This window comes from Parasteatoda tepidariorum, chromosome 8 (assembly GCF_043381705.1).
Source record: "Parasteatoda tepidariorum isolate YZ-2023 chromosome 8, CAS_Ptep_4.0, whole genome shotgun sequence".
Taxonomy (NCBI): domain Eukaryota; kingdom Metazoa; phylum Arthropoda; class Arachnida; order Araneae; family Theridiidae; genus Parasteatoda; species Parasteatoda tepidariorum.
This window is the reverse complement of record NC_092211.1, coordinates 74465619-74486206: the sequence shown is the minus strand read 5'-3', so window position 1 is coordinate 74486206 and position 20588 is coordinate 74465619. Positions and strand designations below refer to the sequence as shown.

Here is a 20588-nt window from a genome sequence, read left to right as displayed (position 1 = left end):
TATTGTTCCAATCTGAAAACTGGTTCGTATTTCTCTTTTTTTACACTCCCACGTACGGGGTGGGGACAGACACAAAACTTGCTCTAATTCAAATCATTTTCGCCCTTAAGCTAAACACTCCATTTCACTGATTTTTGCAGATGACATATATTTTTCTCAGGATGTAATCTTTCCTCATGGGAAAGATTATGTAAGGCTTGGCTTTTATCAATCCGTTTTTATCTATTGCACACGGAACTAGTAAAAGATTGGGAGTGTTTAGAATTTCTCTGCGTTTTAAATGTTCCCTTATCCTTTGACGCAGAATTTTTATAAAATATATTTTTCATACTTTTCCTTATTTTCTCATAATTTAGGTCAAAATAAGTGAAAAATATTATTTTTAGCATTTTTACAATTTATTTCTATGAAGCATATCATGGAATACCGGTGTCTTTCTTTGCGTTAAAGGTGAAATCTTACAAACACAGATCACTCGGAAACTATATTTTTTTTTTCAAATTTGCACTTATTAAACAGTTATTCATCATTTAAATTCCTTTAATTAATAAAGTCGATTAACAAATTATTAACAAATTTTTCAATATGAATGAAAACAAAAATTGATTATATTTTGACGCGCCCAAAATATTTATAATTACTACAAAACCTGCAACTCGTTTTGAAAAAATTTTCTCCAGACATATCAATGAATACTTTTTTTTCATCAAATTTCATCCTGATATAATGACTATGCAAAGCGTTTACCACATAATATTTACCTTTTACCTAGAACTAGCCAAGGATTGGAAGTGTTTTCATTTTTGCTTATCTTTAAATGTGTGCCTGTTTAGACTTCAAAAGCATTTGAATTCATAGATATACGTATTTAATCACGAATGTAAATTTAGACGCGTGTGCAAAACTCGAGTGCGGAAAAAGAATTAATTAAAGAAGGAATATTTTTTCTTTATCAAATTTTATCTTGACAGAAAGTCTACTTTAGATGACACTTTAGATTTAACTTTGCAAAATTCCCGCGGGAAAAAAATCTTCCATGGGCACATCAACGAATATTATTCATGAAATTAAATTTTCAGTCTTGTGACAGATTATGTAAGACTTTTATCTCCTACAAGTTCATCTATTGTCACCTAGTCAATTATAACCCGGTCAAATATCACTTATTCAAATATCACCTGGTCAAAATTGCACTTAGTTAACACTAGATTGCCCAAGGAAGTCATTTTGACTGCTTTTTAATTTCAATTAGAAAAACAATGATGTATATGATGACACAATTTCTTAGAATTTTGTGACTTTTATAATTATTTTTATTGTTGTTATTTATTAATAACTTGTTATATAACTGAGAATAATATCAAAAATGTTAAAAATTAATTTGAAACAAATTTCTTTAGTTATTCTTTCACAATGCAGTCATTTTGACTGCTTTTGGGCAATATAGGTATTTCAGTCTTTCCAGTGTTAAAGATAAGAAGTGTCATGAATTTGAGAAGTGTTATTTTTTAAATTATCCTAAGGAAGTTTTTGGTTAGATTTTACGTAAGTTCTTTTGTTTGTGTAAATAAATTTACAAAGCGATGATCTATATAAAACTACAATTCATTTTACCTTTTTGAAACAAGAGATATCAAACTATTTTTTTTAAAAAATAATCAAAAGAGAGAGATAGTAGAAATCGCATTTAACTAAATTTTCGTGCAATGTCTTTTGCATATTAATTTTATACAGTATTAATCATTTTTTAGCTTCCCAAAAAATATAAAGTTGCAGAGTAACGTGTTTTACTTGTAAAATGTTTACACTTTAAAAAAAATATTAAAATTATAAGTAAATATTAGAAAATATAAAATAGATATTACTTAAAAAAATATTAAACCTCTTTTTTCTACAGAAAAACTTTTATTTTCTTCTAATTAGATTTACTTAAACAGTTACACATTTTGCATCAAAATAGTATGCTATTTTCTACCTCGAGCCTCCAATGAATATTATAAGCCCTTAAAATAAATTTATGTACGCTATACTCATGAACTCAGTTTGCCAATGAGCCTTTTATAAAGATATTTTGACAAAAAGAGATTTTGACAACCAAACAATCTATTCATTGAGTTTTTGGTAAATCAAATTTCTTTTCACTGGAAATAAAATTTAACACTATTTTTTCTTCTTCATTTCAGCAATTGAAAAAATACATTCTTTTAAAACATTCCAACATCGAATGAGTTATACATACAGTCAAACCCCGCTATAGTAAACATGGTTTATAGTGAACTCCCGGATATAGTGAACGAAATGTTCGCTACCGTACCTTTATTGTTTTTTAATCTTTTTTTGTATTTCTTTTCATTGGTCATTTATTTAAATTATATGTAATAAAAGTAACCAGTTCGAAAAATTAATTAAAATGGTTTGCAATACGAATATAGTGAACTCCCGCTTATAGTGAACCGAAATTTCGATCCCTTGAAGGTTTGACTGTATTTTATTCTTTCAACAATTGTGTTGTATTTAAGACGTATGTTTTCCTTTTATTTCATTTCTCTTAGAGTTCGTTATTATTTACAAAGAAATGTATATAACTTACTAAAATATTATCAACAGTTTTTAGCTTCAAATAGAAAAAAATTAAAATAACGTCGTTCCAGCTAATTTTATAGGATGTGATTAAACTTTTTGATGCATGAGGACATAAAGATCAAGCTTGATGAAGATCAAACTTTTTTATGAGTTATCGTAATAATTCCTACAAATTGTAAATTACTTTTATTAAGTCTACTTTAATTACTTTTGTTACGTCTTATCGATAATCTCTTATTAAAAACTTGTAATATTTTAAATTTCCTTTCTGCAACTACCTTAAATAGTTTATTTAAAATTATTCATTATGTATCATACAAGGAAAATAACTTACAAACAGTTAATACGTGAATATCTTTATAAAAGAATCTCTACATGTTATAATATTCTATAAATATTTTGAAAATACAAACATGCATTTAAATAAAAAAAATTCACAATTTATAATAAAGATATTTTTTTTAAAAAATCACAGCATTTTTTTATCACACAAACAACTCTATTTTATGCCCTTAAAATACTTCTTTAACACTACTAGGCCTATTTAAGTGTTCAATCACTCTAAGATTTTTTCATGTGTATCACTATATTAACTTCAAGAGATCGAATAAAACTATCCTAACAATCGAAGACCTCTTCCCCTGCCTAGTTCTAAGCCAACGAAAACTTTAGAGTTAAGTCCTAGTGCAGGTCGAGGCATTAAGGCTGATACTATATTTCTAGCCATTCCCAGCGCACTTAGAGGTAACAGACCTCCTCCGCCTAGCCCTCCAGGACTTCCTCCTATTTGAACTGTGATTCCTCTTCCTGGTGTGCCAAGTCCGAGTCCAATAGTTCCCAAACGATCAGCATCATTTTTGTGGGGAGCATCAGACAAGTTAATGTCCCCTATGGGATCTGACCCCATCGGCATAGGTTCATGATGATGGTGGTGGTGATGGTGATGATGTTGGCCACCATCTTTGGAAGACTCAGCTGCTGTGGTTTGAGCGATTCTTTCATACGAAGAAAGTGATCCTAATTTATTTGAATTTTCATAGTTTACTTTGGTGTGGAAAGTTTGTGGGGGTGGAGCAAAGTATTGGGGAGCACCAGGAACATTCGAATTTTCTGGAGCATACGAATTGGACTGGAAAATTTGAGAATTCGGTTGAGTAGCAGGAGGTGAGTTAAAATATGATGACTGAGCAGGCGATGGTGACAAATTTTGCTGCATATGATATGGAGACGTCCTTTGGCTGCCTGAAAATTGAGATTGTTGGGACCCTGTTGGTGAAAAATGCACGTTTTGATTGACAGCTTGTTGCTGCATTTGTTGAGGTAAGTTTTGAGACAAATGCAAAGACGGGTTGGCAGGAAGTGCTTGTAACTGCTGAGATGGGGCATTGAATGACATATGTGGAAATTTACCTCGTAGGGCTGATTGCTGCATTGATTTAGAATTTTCTTGGCTATTTATGCCAGGCAAAAGAAGACTTTGCGGAAGCTGCTGGAAATTAGCGTTTTTATTCACGTGCCCAAAAATACTAGGGTTATTGTTAAGAATATTTCCAGAAGGAATCGGTTGCAAGCTAATTCGTTCATTTTTGTTGAACTTTCTGGTTGAAGAACCTGGTGGTTCTTGCTGCCTCTTTCCGTTCTGATCGTGCTCGACAGATGTGTGCTCGAAATATGTATCTTTATGTGATTTTCGTTTTCTAATGTATGTATTTCTTGTTTCTGGTGCCTCCTGAGACTTGGCTTCTGAGGCAATGGTCTCTTGAGCAAGTAAATCTTCTCCATCAGATATGTGAACCTTACCGTCGAATCTTCTGGCCTGAAGTGATTTCTTATCATTCTTTGTATCAGCTACCGGCGCAAATACAACAAAGTTTTTCGAATTCTTTGGAATGGGAATGTCTGATATGAGCTTTGATAAAATATCAGAAGGTGATGGCTGTTTGGAAGGCGTTTGTGAAGTTGTATTTTCTTGAACAGGAACACTTTTCGATTCTTTCGCTTCATTTTTCATTTCAGTGAATCGTTTCGTTGATGAAGGTTTTTTTGAAGAATTATCTTCTTGTGAAAGACTATTTAGCATGAAAACATCAACATCTTCATCCTGTCTAGTTCGCAAGTTGTCCCCCTGTCGAAGAAACAAAATTATAATTTAGTACTAATTACTTGCATTAAATAATAATAAGCCACAAATATCATACTTATAAATTAACTTATAATACCTATAATACTCACCCTAATAATATTTAAAATATCTTATGAACTCTGACGTGAATGTTACCTTTTTTTATAGTATATATTTTTAATAAATATTTAACTTTTAAATATTATAAATATTTATTTTCGTAAATATTATAAATATTTACTAAATGAAGTATTTTTATACATAATTTGGCATATGTGAAGATGACCAGATTTATAAACCATGATTTGAGAACAAACTTACGATTACCATTATACGATTTTAGGACACCAGATTTTTAAGAAAAATGTTAACTTATGTATGCAAAGATTTATTTTTTAAAAAAAATGTATAACTGATATCAGATGCATCACACTTGATTTCATTACTATGTAGTATTAAAATATCGTATAATGCGATGTTATATTAAAATTTGTCTATTTTTTGTTATAATTACTTTAAGATGAGTGTTGTGTTTTCATCTGCTACTTTTAGCAAGGTTTTCTTTTCTTTGCTTTTCGTTTGTTTTCACTGTAAGACAAAGCCATCTAGCTTAAAAATCATGCGCATTTCGAATTTGTTTTGAAAATTTATCAGTAGATAAATTATTGGAGAAATTCGAGTACATTTGAGAAGACTTGTAAAAATTTGGGAATATTTTTTGTTCCTAAAGAATTTGAGAGTTTTGAGGACAATCAATGAAATTTGAGGACAGCCTTCAAGATTTGTGAAGGTCTGGCGACCTCAGAATGCGTACAAGAATTTTGCTTTAAATCTTAGCTTAATTAAACCTAATTTAGATGCTATTGTCACCCACCCACACACACTTGGGACTTTTTATTGGTTTGTTTGACCAAAAATTGTGATTCTGCAATTATTCCGATTATATCAATATATAACCATTCAGAATTTCTAGTTGTTGATACATAATTTCAGCCTGTAATATTTATATCTTTAATACATTTGTCAAACTAATTCACCTAGCATCAATATCAAAATTTAGGTTTAGAATTTTCGTTTTTGGCACAACGTACCAAAAATATTTTTTAACTCATTTTTATGACCAAAGCTAGTAGCAGAATTTACAGAGTTAATCTGCTGCACAATCTTCATAAATTCAAATTTGTCTGCGACTCTGACTCAATCAGACACAGAGACTATTATTTCAAAAATTAGGAATAATCTAACCTGTGTACTGTAAAACTAGCACAAGGTAGATAAAAATTATGCACAAAAAAATGTATAAAATTGTTTAACATATTTTATACACATTCAATTCAATGGAATGAATAATTGAGATTTAAAAGAGGTAGAATTCCTTTACGGTCTATATAAACAGCAACTAGAGATTTCGGAAATTATTTCTTTTTTTTTAAATTTTTTCTTGTCTAAAATTGAAATCAGAAATTGAAATCATTGTCTTAAGTAAACATTGAAAGCAGATAACTGCGCATTAAGTGATGCATAAAGTTTTTTTTTTAAAAAAATACAATTTTTTTCTATTATTCATTTAAAACCACTGGTAATTTAATGAGCAAAATTTAAAAATAGTATTTAACTCAGTGTTTTTCTTCTTTGATTTAAATAATCGTTTAATATCAAGTGTTTTTCTAATCTAAATAACTGGACCGTAAAGAGAATAAGAAAAAATGCTCGATTCATGAGAATCGTATCTAAATATCTGTGGAAAAAATGAGGATTTTAAAGAATTGGCAATGAAACTGGAATGAATAAGATATTAACAAAAATGGAAAATATATACAATCGACGCTCTATATTACTTTAAATAGAATTATGAAACTGAGTAATAAGCAATTTTTTTTTATGTCATTAAAGTAAAAGTATTATTTTAGGTTTAAAATACATTTTTTTTCTCAAATGACATCTTTTAATGTTGCGCATAAACTTAGGATATTCGTTCAGTGCTTTTTTAGATTTTGCAATTTTGCTTTTCAAGAATAATGTCATGAAATTCGAACATTTTGTTCTTCAGCCTTTAGAATTACATCACGATCTTTAATTACTGTAAAAAAAAGTTTTTCGGGATCTTTTAACAATTTGTGTCCTTTTTTATACGTCCAGAGAGCAAGCAAAAAATAAATAAATAAAAAAGAATACGAATAATACCATTTGTATCAATTCCAAAATAAATCACCTATTACAGCAGTTTTCAAAACGCGTAAACACTGTTTTCAATACGATTTATGAATATACATGAAACTCAGATTTCTAAATAATATTACAATGTACGCTTCAAATTTTCAATATGAGTAAGCAATTCAGATTTCACTATTCTTTTGATCATTGATTACATCCAGGACTTCTAATGTGGTCCTGTCACTCTTTCTTCACTCTTAGATAATTCAATATGTTTTATGTTTATTGAGCAGTAACATCAAAAGAAATTGCGGTTTAAATGGTTTTATCATTACTTTTGTTACCAATTGGTAGATAGGTATTTCATTAACGTTTAATTCTGCACAATGGTTATTGTGCGAATGTGGGAAACATCTCTGAAGATGATCCAAACGCTTATCATCACAATTCGTGAGGTCACTTCATCAATTTAGACATAGATCTGAAGGGGAAGGAATTTTTCTCCAGATGCCTGTAGCCATGGTACTGCTCAGCGACTGACCACAGGAGTTTTTCAATTCCACAGATTTTACGAGTACGTATATAGCATGTACCCGGTGGGTCTTAGCTGAGTCGAGGATCGATTAATCAAACTATTGGGACCTCTCTCTAGTGCAAAACTATTGGGACCTGCTTTTTGAACTAAACTATTTGGACCTGTCTCCTGCACTAAACTCTTGGGACATGTTTTCTGAACTAAACTATCTCGAATTATTATTTCACAAAATAATCCAAACCCGATGGAAATATGTGCAGAGACAAGAAATTAGTTTTGTGTAAGTGCGCAATTTATTTAATAGTTAAAACTATTTAATTAACATATCCAATGAGTGAATTCAAGCGAAAGATTGCCTCTTATTACATGAAAAACCCAACATTAGATCAAACATCATTCAGAGCGTTGTAATAACTTTCACGCAGTGTAATGGAGATAAAGATATTTTGAACAAATTGAAATGATATAGAGATAAGCATCAACGTTATTCGTAATATTAGCACCGAGTATGAGGAATAGAATAACATCTACCGTCAATACATTATCAATTCCGAAGTTCAAAAACTAAATTATATTTCTAAAGTAAATATTAAATCATCATGGAACCACTGTACGGTGAAAATAATAATAAAGACCCGCATTTAATGACTAGTGGTAGAGGAAAATAGATCAACGACTCTAAACAACTATGGTCCTTGAAAAACCACAGTTTTCTTCTATTTTCCTAAATCCAATGTGTTTCATGACTTTTCGAAATTCTGCAAAGGATAAACTCTTTCAATACAGAATTTATAATCCTCACAATTATATTGGTTATGAATTTTATGTCTTTTCTTCAGGTTGGGAAAATGTATCTAAAAGAAATATATAACTTCAAATCCTTCCTTTAGATGAATAATGATGAGTAAATGTTCCCATTTGCCTTACCACTTACCATAACTACATAATCAACAATGATTCGAACTTAAAACAGATAACCCAGTCATGCTTCGCTCATTCTTGTAACTGCAGCATTTATGTTATTCTCCCTTTTATTCCTTTAAGCATGACTGTTCTGTTTAGACATTTTTAGAACATGGAAGAAGAATTGTTGACAGCTTGATGCTAATGCTTTAGAAGAAATTATCTTTTTCGTTCAGAACATTGGAATATTATCTGGTTTTTATCGTTTTAAATCTTATAATAATCAAAATAATAGGTCAGATAATCCCTAATTTTAAAGTTAATTTTAAGTAAAGGTTTTTGTAATGAATTCTCACCTCGCCTTAAAGGTTTTTGACTTTAAAAAAAAGACAAAATTACGAGTATAACGATTCATTTTTTGTCGTTTCGATGCTAGTTCTGAAAGTATTTATATAAAGTATTTAAATGAGAAGAAATATCATTTCTAACTGAGTGATTTTTTAAGGATGTGCTACATTGTGTTACATTTTTTGAATAAATTGCTACTTAGACTCTGTATATTCATTGATAATTTCCCAGTTATTGGATGAGAAGATTTAGTATTTCGTAACATTTTTAGAATAAATGACTATTTAGAATCCGTATATTCATTGATAATTTCCCAACTATTGGATGAGAAGATTTAGTATTTCGTAACATTTTTAGAATAAATTACTATTTAGAATCTGTATATTCATTGATAATTTCCCAGCTATTGGATGAGAAGATTTAGTATTTCGTAACATTTTTAGAATAAATTACTATTTAGAATCTTTATATTCATTGATAATTTCTCAGGTATTGGATGAGAAGATTTAGTATTTCGTGAGGAATTTTACCTATTTAAGATAACGCTTTGAAGTACACTTTTTTTATCTTAAGTATAATACACTTATTTAAACTGTGCATGGAATAAGCATTTTATGAGATATTACAATTTTTACAGCATGTTATGTATACCTAACAGGAATTTTTAACCTTTTTTTGTCTACGTTTTCACAAAATAATCTATAAAAAATATTCTAATTGATATATCACAAAATGAATGCACAAAATTGTTAAGATGAATATTGCAAGCACTTAGAAAAGAAAATTTGAGAACATGTTAAAATAAAAAAGCCTTAAAGATTTAAAAATTTTCAATTTTTTTTTAAATTTTAAAAAAATTAAACAGTTTAATTATTTTTTGAAGATAAATTATTGATTATAAGTTAAATGAGCATGTGAAACATCCACAAAATGAATGATTATGACTTTATTTTTAAAAAAAGTTGTTGCAAAGGTACTGTGACCCCTAAAGTAAAATAATTGTACCTCTGTGTTATCTAAATAAAAATTTATTTACATCCAGCAACTACTTTAGGGCTATACTTTCCCCTTTCCTCTTTAACCTACCTCATTTTTTAAGATGCCTTAGTAGAAAGAAATTTATAAAATAATTATTGAGTAAAAAAAGTTTTATTAAATGTAATTTCATTTACTCTGAAAAATCTAATGTCAANTACATTTTGTTACATTTTTAGAATAAATGACTATTTAGAATCTGTATATTCATTGATAATTTCCCAGCTATTGGATGAGAAGATTTAGCATCTCGTAACATTTTTAGAATAAATGTCTATTTAGACTCTGTATATTCATTGATAATTTCTCAGGTATCGGATGAGCAGATTTAGTATTTCGTAACATTTTTAGAATAAATGTCTATTTAGAATCTGTATATTTATTGATAATTTCTCAGCTATTGGATGAGAAGATTTAGTATTTCGTAACATTTTTAGAATAAATGACTATTTAGAATCTGTATATTCATTGATAATTTCCCAGCTATTGGATGAGAAGATTTAGTATTTCGTGAGGAATTTTTTCTATTTAAGATAAAGCTTTGAAGTACACTTTTTTATCTTAAGTATAATACACTTATTTAAACTGTGCATGGAATAAGCATTTTATGAGATATTACAAGTTTTACAGCATGTTATGTATACCTAACAGGAATTTTTAACCTTTTTTTCTACGTTTTTACAAAATAATCTATAAAAAATATTCTAATTGATATATCACAAAATGAATGCACAAAATTGTTAAGATGAATATTGCAAGCACTTAGAAAAGAAAATTTGAGAACATGTTGAAATAAAAAAGCCTTAAAAATTTTCAATTTTTTTTTTAAATTTAAAAAAAATTAAACAGTTTAATTATTTTTTGAGGATAAATTATTGATTATAAGTTAAATGAGCATGTGAAACATCCACAAAATGAATGATTAAGACTTTATTTTTAAAAAAGTTGTTGCAAAGGTACTGTGACCCCTAAAGTAAAATAATTGTACCTCTGTGTTATCTAAATAAAAATTTATTTACATCCAGCAACTACTTTAGGGCTATACTTTCCCCTTTCCTCTTTAACCTACCTCATTTTTTAAGATGCCTTAGTAGAACGAAATTTATAAAATAATTATTGAGTAAAAAAAGTTTTATTAAATGTAATTTCATTTACTCTGAAAAATCTAATGTCAAATAACAGAAGAATTAGACATTTTTTAAAGCTTTTTCTCAGTTACGGTTCGAAAAATTTACAAAAAGGCAGTTTTTACGACCATTCTACCTTGACTTACTAAGCATCGACGAAATAAACTTCGACTCAATAAAAAAAATCATTGATTGATGTGAAATAATGAACCAATTAAAGATTTTCCTTAAGTTGGAAAAATAAATTATGAAATAAATTTTTACATTCATTGACCATATTGTATCTCAGCATTGTCAGTTACATAATATGCAGTGAAACATAACGCAATAATCTAATTATTAATTGAAATCATATAAACAATTAAAAACTTTCCTCTTATTAAAAGTGAATTTCACAAATCAATACCATACACTTTCTAGACACATTGTGTTTCAGAGAAGAAAAAAAAATTGTTCCACATTCATATTGGTAATTACTTTCACATAATTAGTATCGATGAATTATAAAGCAGTTTGTAAACCTAGGTTAAGCGAAGCGTGTCGGTGTGAAATGTGCCTCAGGTTGTAAGTTTACGATTGCCATGTGGATATTGTGATTTTGTGGTAGATCTTTCCTCTCCCGCAAAAGAGGCCAAACGTGTCATTTAAACGTGCAATTTTATTTTTAACTTTTGCATGTCGTTCCTGGCAACGAAACTAAGCAAAGTTAGATCACAATTTCAGTTACGTTATCCCTTAATTGATTGGAATTTTGGATATTGTCATTACAATGAATCATCTTCTGTTCGTAAAGTTAACAGAGCGTAAGCACGTTTACTGCTCTTCTCAAATCTTTTTTTGAGTGAAAAATTAATGAAAATAGATTTAATCGTTCCGCTGGCGAAGATTAAAGAGTGGACTGTCGAATTAAATATCGATATATTTTTAATTCATGCTGGTTCTTATTGAGTATCGAAATTAACAAACATTTAATTACTATCTATGGTTTTTATTACAGGACGTTCAACATAGTACATCAGCAACGAAAAGAACAAGCAATAATAATAGAAACAAAAAATAATTGTACGAAACAATTGGCGAACTATTTTCCACGTGGCGACAAAAACAATTTTTCTTTAATGACATTTAGAACGCTTTTTTTCTCACTTTTTTATGTATTGTAATATTGTATACAGCGCCGTAGTGGGCCTTCCCATGAGCATTCGCCTTCTCATAAGGTAACCCGGGTTCGAATACCAGCGATATATGAATGGTAGATTTGAATTCTGCCCCCGGCTTGCACCGATCACAGTGCTGACATAAAATATTCTTAGTGGTAGCCGGATCATGAGTTTGAGTCCCCTTGCCGTCAGGGTAACCGTGGGATATTTTCGTGTCTTTCCTCTCCGTGTAACTCAAATTCGGGTTAGTTGCATCAAAAAGTCCTCAACGATGGTAAACTTCTCCCAATACTTGATCCAGGAGTTACCTTGTCTTCTGGATTGAGTTCAAAATTACATCGGAGTTGAGCATTAGTAGACGTAAACCCAATAAATTGGGTCGGCTGTTCAACGACGGTTATAAAATAAAATAAAATATTGCATACTGTCACATCTTAAGTTAAAGATTCTAAATTTAAATTGCATCTTAAAAACAACTTTCCTAAGTAGTGTAAAAAGAGTATTCTTAGTGCTGTACTATACCAGGAACTACCTTTGGTTGTGAGTGCAATGGAATACCACTTAAATGCAAAGTAGTTGCTATATTTTTGGTGTTGAGATTCTCTAAAAATTTTTACAGTGTCCGTTTTACTTACAAAACTTGATTTATTTTCGCAATTAAGTACAATATAGCAAAGAATATTCCAATTTAAAAAGAGATTTTTATCCATTTAGCTTACTTTACACAAATATTTTAATGTAATAATAATTTAATAATTAAACAATAGCAATAATAACTTAAATATTGTCGTATTTTCTAGTGTAATTTCACTTTATTTCATAACCTGCAATGTTGAACGGCTCATTCATTTTTGAGTTTGCGGATATCAGTGTCAACTCTGTGGCTCTGTAGTTTTGAATTTAACCCAGAAGACAAGAGAAGTTCTGGATCAAGCATTGGGAGAAACTAGCCTTCGTGAAGGACTTTTTGATGGAACTAACCCCCATTTGCGTTAACCCTTCCTTTTCCGCGAAGAGTAAAATCACGAAAACGTTTTCACTGTTAGCCAGACTGCAAGAGGATTATAGCCCATGACCCGTCTACCACTGGGAATATTGTACGTTGCACTGCGGTCGAAGCGAGTGGAAGCAGAATTCGATTCGGTCAGCCATCGCAATTTTTTCTCCAAGTTGTTGATACTTTATTTTATGGTGAGTGCCGAAATTTTATGTCAATATACAATGCTTCATAAGAAAATTCAAAATACTCGTCCAATTAAATTGAAACCAATCAAGGGTTTTGAAATAAATTGGCGGCATTTTCAAGATAAAGACGAAAAATTTGACAAATAAATATCCACATATCACTATTACATGCACGATAGTATTTAGAAATGAAATATAAGCGTGGTCAGCGTATAACACCTAGTAATCTTCTTTATTATTCAAACGGCTTCTTCCTTGTTCACAAATTTGCATATTTTTATTGAATCACGCAAATCTAGCAAAATGAAGTAAATAAATTAGTTTATTTCTTGAATAACATTCACGCCATTGCATTCTTCAACACTTTTAACCTCTAGGAGAAGATAAAAAAAATGAATGGTTCGTAAATCTTGAAATCAATTTGGTGTTCGCTTTCGTACTATTTTCACACCAGATATTTCAAGTTCGTTGATTGAGGTCAGAAAAACATAGATAAAATAAAATGCTATTTGATTTTATCACTGCTTTCATTTTTTAACACCTTTCATAATATTTTATGCTCCATAAAATTTAGCAAGTCACACATAATTTAGTATTATACATAAACTTGAAAAAAACATGAGTGAATCAGTGGCTAACAGTTTATGAATCTTCATACATTAGCGGCTATCATCTATTTATAAATCTAGAAAATGATTTCAATTTCATTCCCTATAAAAACATGTGTTTCGATTTTTTTTAATTTATTTATTTTTTGAAGCATTATTTATTATTTTTTTGTATCCGTCGTTGATCAGTCGATCTAATTTTGGGCTTACGACTACCAATGTTCGACTCCGTAGCCTTATAATTTTGATCCAATCCAGAAGACAAGGAAACTCCTGGATCAGTACCCCCAGTGGTATTGATTTGTTATAGGAACATGGAGGACTTTAAGACTCGACAGATTTAACGTGCATCCGTCACCATTTACTTTGGCCCACGAACTCTTAGACATTGGTCCAGTGCCCTACCAACCAGGCTATCCCGGCTCTGTATTATTTATTATTTGCAGTAGGGAGAATTTGCGCTTACGTTTCGCACGCTCCCAAACGTAAGATTTTAAGTAACTGCACAAACGTACTTGAAGTGCATATTTGTCAATTATGGTGAAATGCGCGTGTGCCAGTGAAAGAATAGCAATTTCATGTGAATCGAAATAAGAGATTTTGAAAAAACCCGTAAATTAAAAACGCTAACGTAATAGAATACCATTCTTACTTTGACCACAAAATCAAAACAAATATTTACAACGGACATGGAGTTTATGGAAGTTAAACTTTATACAACTAAAAAGTACAACTGAAATAAATATATTTGATAATTTTAAATGACGAAGAATTATGTAGTTTATTATGGATCTAGTGCAATTAGACAACCGTAATTTTAACTAAACCAATAATTCTTTCTATTAAATCAACCAATTGTGTTGGCATTTTTCTTGATCTATCTATAACATGTCCATGTTGTTAATTCTATTTCTTCTTAAATAAAAAGCTGCAAACAGCGTACTTGTTGGTTTGTAAATCCACGACAACAAAACGTATAAAAACGCAGAAAAAAACGTGAGCATGCACATTTGCTTCAAATCTTACGGAATCTAACGTAAATTTGAAAATACTCTCCAATACCCATAAAATGGATTGTTAAGAAACATCAGGTACTTCTAATATATTATCAATATTAGAGTGCTTTCTAATATTGTATCCAAAGAAAAATGTATCAATACACTAGTGGGAGGAGCAATCAAAAAAAAAATTTTGAAACAAAAAAGAGCACATTAAGTAAAAAAATATATCACGTAAGAATCAGAAAATAAAATATAAAGAAAAAACAGCACAAAACGAAACGAGCACTCCTTTTTGCGGAAATAATCGTGTGAGCTGATGAAGAAATTATATCTTTCAATTTCTTTGTTTTTCGACTTTTTAACGTTATTTTTGTTCATTTTTTAAAAAAAGTTATTTTAGTAATATTTTTCTTCTTTTCTTTTCATTAATCATTAATTTTTTCCATATTTTCTCTATGTTTTTAACTTATTTTATGAGCTCTATATACTTGCTGCTTATGCGCAGTAAATAAAACTTATTAATTTTCTTAATTTTCTTCNATATCACATGACTGATAACGCAATTGTAAACTTATCCAACCATTTTATCCTGAACTTAGTAAGCAGATTTTAAAGAATCGTGGAAGTACTAAAATAAGCAGCTAAAAGCTTTGAAGAAATTGAACTTTTTTTTTTTTAAATTAAAAATAGTGAATCGGTGACTATATTCTTGTTCTATTTTATCTTTAATTTCTAAAAATCTTCTGTTAAGTTAGTAGATTATGTAGTTATTCTAGCCATTGATAACCATGAATAAAATTGCTTCCACATATATTATTATTTGTTGTATAAGAATTCTTTTTTACTATCTGCATATCTTTTTTATTTTCTGTAATTGCTTTCCAAGAGAGAATTCTGAAATTTATCTCTTGAGTTTGATGGGTGGTATACTGTATATATATATATATATACTTTTCTTACGAGAAATGTTATTACCTCAAAATACGGAAATTTTACCTTTTTTTCCATGAGGTGACTTAAAGAATAAGTTTAACATACTTCTTTTCCGGCAAAAAGGAAAACTACAGAATGTTGAATTTAGTATTCCAAGGTTAATATTTACTGTACATTTTTACATCTTTATGTAATATTTTTACATCTTTATAATTGAATAAATCTCTATGAATAGTTCAAAACTTAATATTTTTACATCTCTCAATACCAATTTTTAAAATATAAAATAATGTTTTATTTTTAAAACAAGTTATTACTTCATTCTATCACCAATTCTTTAAAATAAAATAACGTTTTATATAAAAATAAATAATAAAAAAACTTTCTAAATGCTTGTGAGAAAGTTAGTCGAATCTATTCGTATTTCTAGGTTTTTCTTCATTCAATGAAAGGCAAAAGTAGTTCGGAATAATAACAACTACTTTTACATTCCCTGGAACAGTTTACACATGTTTATGAAGAGTGCTCTTGGGTAAATAATCTTTGCAAATTGACACGCGAATGAAAACCGGGTCGCTTTAAAAGACCATTTGACACACTCAGTAAGATTTAATACCAGTGGTCATTTTTTTTTTCGTTTTCCAATACTCTCTACTCACGGAAGATGAAAGCTTTTCATTTTTGTAAAGTTTGGTCGTATATTTATGGGTCAAGTCCTTCTGTCTTTTCAATGAAGAAATTTCTAGAAAATGAGCTCATTTTTTCCCCCAATTCAAAATAAGTCGTCCCGTCTTCAAGGAAATATAATCGGAATATAATCAAGGAAATTTAAACTATTCTCATACATTAGTATGCATTTCTATTGTATTTCTATGAAAATGAAAGTTACTCTCTCTTTAGAAAGAATGCTAAAAAGTCTTATAATTCCCAATTTTTATGAAATTTTTAAAAGCAGTGTTATGTTTTGAGAAATAGCGTTATTTATTTCAATGAAGAAATTGTATTCTAATATGCAGGATGTCTCTAAATGTTGCGACAAACAGCTTCCATGGGAAGTAGGGCACATCATAAGGATTAAGAATTATTTAAGAAACCATGACTAAAATGATATCATATGCCGCTAAGGACGCTTTCCTATTATAAACTGTTACATCGTGTGCTTTTGAACATCAGGTACTTTTATTTATCTAAATTATCTTAATTTTTCGCTTCTATTAATTATTGCCAAAAACTACTTTCAAATAGGTACAGTATTAGCTGTTTTATCGTAATCTAATGATTTGGTGACTAACTGGCAAAGCTCGCCTAATCATTAAATTACGATAAGACAGCATTTCTTAGCCTATTTTAATGGAACTCTTGACAATGACTAATAGTAAGTAGGAAAGGGCCGGGATAGCCCGGTCGATAGGGAGCTGGGCCCATGTCCAAGGGGTCATGGGTTCGATTCCCGCCGGCCGAGGACTCCCCGTGTAGTAAATGGTGACTGATACACGTTAAATCTGTGGAGTCACAAAGTCCTCCATGCTCCCATAACAAATCAATACCTCTGGGGGTACTGATCCAGGAGTTTCCTTGTCTTCTGGATTGATTCAAAATTACAAGTCTACGGAGGTGAACATTAGTACTCGTAAGCCCAAAAGCTGGGCTGTTCAACGACTGATATATATAATAGGAACATGAAATTAAAATATTTTAGAAAAATAAAAATGCAAGTTCAAAGGCACACGAACAACATTTTCATAATAGGAAGCACCCCTAGCAGCGTAACATGACATCTCTGGTCATGGTTTCGTAGGTATTTCTCATTCCTTTTGACGTGCCCTACTTCCCTTAGAAGTTTGTCTCAACATTTATGGGACATACTGTATAAACTATTTTCTTTCTATATATTTGTAATGATTGAACAGACTTTCATTCGCTATTTGCATTTGGTACTTTTTTTAATAGCAGCAGTTTTAAAAAATATTTGTTTTTACGAAAAAATAAGATACACAAATATTATTATTTTGAACGAAAGATAAAACAAAATTTAAGATGTGTGAAAAATATGTTAATCAGCTTGCAAGCACACCTTTTTTCTGACAAAAGAGACAATTTTTATATAACTTGTGCAAAAATATATCAAGCTCGCTTTTTCATTTAAAATTTATTAACATTTTGAAGTATCCTAATTAAGAGTTTTGAATTAAATCTAAATACTTTTCTTGAAAGCACACAGATGCATACTAATTTCAATAGACTTTAAAAACTTTAGGAATTAAAAATACCATTCTTATAGAAATTTAGTACACAATACCGGCAAAGAAAAATCTATCCCTTATTGATCTTGTCGAGATATTTGTTTATTTATTTATTTTTATGTTAGGTGACATTGTAGGGGGAAGCATATATTTTTCTTGATTGTATGCATTTCTGAAACACTTAATCTTTGCAAACATTCAGGAAATGTTATATTTTAATTCTAGTTTTCAAAATCCTCACAAAAACCTTATGGCTCTCAAATTACAAACAAACCATCCTTAAAATTTCATTCAAAGATTTATGAAAGCTTTATTTTTAAAGCAATATACTCAAAATTACATTATTTCTTTTTATTTTTTAGTAATATTATTCTTCCTTTTAAATGTCTTATTTTTTAAAAATTTGTCAACTTTTAATATACGATTAATTGTGCTAGAATTGAATTGATATTAAAAGAAATCAAATATTTAAGTTCCATCTACTATATTTACTTTTAATAACATTACAGATAGTTAAATTAAGAATTTAAAATAGATTAAAAATCAGATTTTTTTGTGTAATATACCCATAGATTAAATTACACTTTAGTTAATGCCAAAATTGATAATTAATTGATATTCACGAATTAATTAAGTTTTAATTTATTAAAAAAACTGAATACATACCCTTGATTTTCCTCTTGGTCTAAAACTGTGTACAGTATTTTCATGTGCTCTTGGACTGATCCTTAATACATCAGTCGTTACAGCCCATGCAGTGATTCCTGCAAATTAAAATATTCTGTGTTATAACGCATAATACAAAAATACACTGTAATATACGCTTCTTATTAATTACGATGAAAAATTCGAGCATGTGAAAGTGTTAAATGAAATCTGGAATAATGCACTAGGCAATGTTTTAACTCTTATATACATACTAGATGAATACCTTTTCTTCGTATGAGAAGAAAATTAAGTAAACAATCAATGATCAGTTCAAAAAATCATGAAAATTCAGAAATCTAACATTGAGCACTAATTTACCAAAAATAATGTGAAAGTTAAATGAATAGTAAATTAGAAATAAGGAATTACGTATATTGATATTTTTTAAAGTCAATAAAATCATAATGCATAAAATTAAAAGATAACCGCTGGTAAAGGCAATATATGTGTATTACTCTCGTAATGAATTACGTGTAAATGCGATATATGTGTATTACTGTCGTAATGAATTACGTGTAAATGCGATATATGTGTATTACTCTCGTAATGAATTACGGGTAAATGCGATATATGAGTAGTACTCTCGTAATGAATTACGAAATTATGCACGAAACTGAAAGACACAATTAATAAAGTTAAAATAATTAGAATTGTTTTAATTTATTAATTATTATTATTAGTTTTGTTCTTTCCAATGAATTTGCTTTCTTGCATTTTATATTTTATAACCGTCGTAGAACAGCCGACCCAATTTTGAGTTTATGACTACCAATGTTCAACTCGGTAGCATTACAATTATGAGCTCAATTCAGAAGACAAGGGAACTTCTGTATCAAGTATCGGGAGAAATTTGCCTTCGAACTTTTTGATAGAACTCACCCATATTTGCGTTGCATGGGGAGGAAAACCACTAAAACTTTCCACGGTTAGCCTAATAGCAAGGAGATTTTAACCCATGATACGTCTACCACTGAGAATATTTTACATCAGCACTGTAGTCTGTACGAGTCGAGAGCACCATTCTTATCGAGCAGCCACCGCTAGGATTTGAACCCGGATCACCTCATTTGCATTATTAGATTAAGCAAAACACGTTTTTTAGTAGTTTATCCCATCGAAATAGAAATTAGCTGCATACATTATGATTTCTCGTCATGCTATTATCGAGACTAACTCACGATAATCAAAATTAACCATAACTAAGCGATTTTCTTTGGTACTTATCCTTTTCAAGGACCCGTGAAATTTTATTTCCACAGTATCGACATTACTGATGTGTTTTTATTAGGTACCAAATGTACTAAATGTATCTATATTACTATATTTGGTATCGATAAAAACTGCAACAATTACCTGTGGAGTCTATTCCCAAAATTAATTGGGTATCATTGCGTCAATAATAGCATTGCAATATCTTTTGTTTCCCCTAAATGAATTTAAACCCTTTCTCCATTAATATTGCTTTTAAGTGCATAATTCATTTTTTTATTGCAATTGGGTACTTGCACTCCAAGAAGAAGAAGACAGCCAATACCCATGCATGTGACCTATGACGTCAGCACCAGCTAATCTTTATCAGCAATATGGAGTATTAAAGTTGAGCTAAGTCTCTCGACATAACTCAAAATATTAATTAACGTTGAGTTAATTAAATAGAGAGCCGTACAGCAAATCAAATTTGTTGAAATATAATTCTTTCTAGTCTACTTCTTTTACTTAACTTTAATTTATTATTTGTTCATGTATTTAATTGTAACTGTTATATATTTTTGTTTTGTGTACCTGGCAACTTCGATGCATAATAAGTTTGTTTTTGTTCTGCATGGCTTCGCGCCTGTCTTTGTGTTATTATATAGTGGTAGAATTGAAATATTTGTGAAAGATTATAGGCTGCGTTACTTAAGAGAATTGGTACTTGACAGGCTTGGCTTCCTCGAAGTAGA

General features: G+C 29.8%; 1 protein-coding gene across 1 annotated transcript in view; it reads right to left on the bottom strand.

Annotated features, from left to right (window-relative positions):
* Positions 1–2923: 2923 nt before the first annotated feature.
* LOC107448603 (uncharacterized) overlaps positions 2924–20588 on the bottom strand; it is a 38486-nt gene continuing 20821 nt past the window's right edge. The window contains exons 2-3 of the mRNA XM_016063865.3: positions 18604–18701; positions 2924–4708 (exon numbers count right to left, since the gene is read on the bottom strand). Of these exons, the coding sequence (XP_015919351.2) occupies positions 3197–4708; positions 18604–18701 (1610 nt within the window). The 3' untranslated portion in view covers positions 2924–3196. The remainder of the gene's footprint in view (positions 4709–18603; positions 18702–20588) is intronic.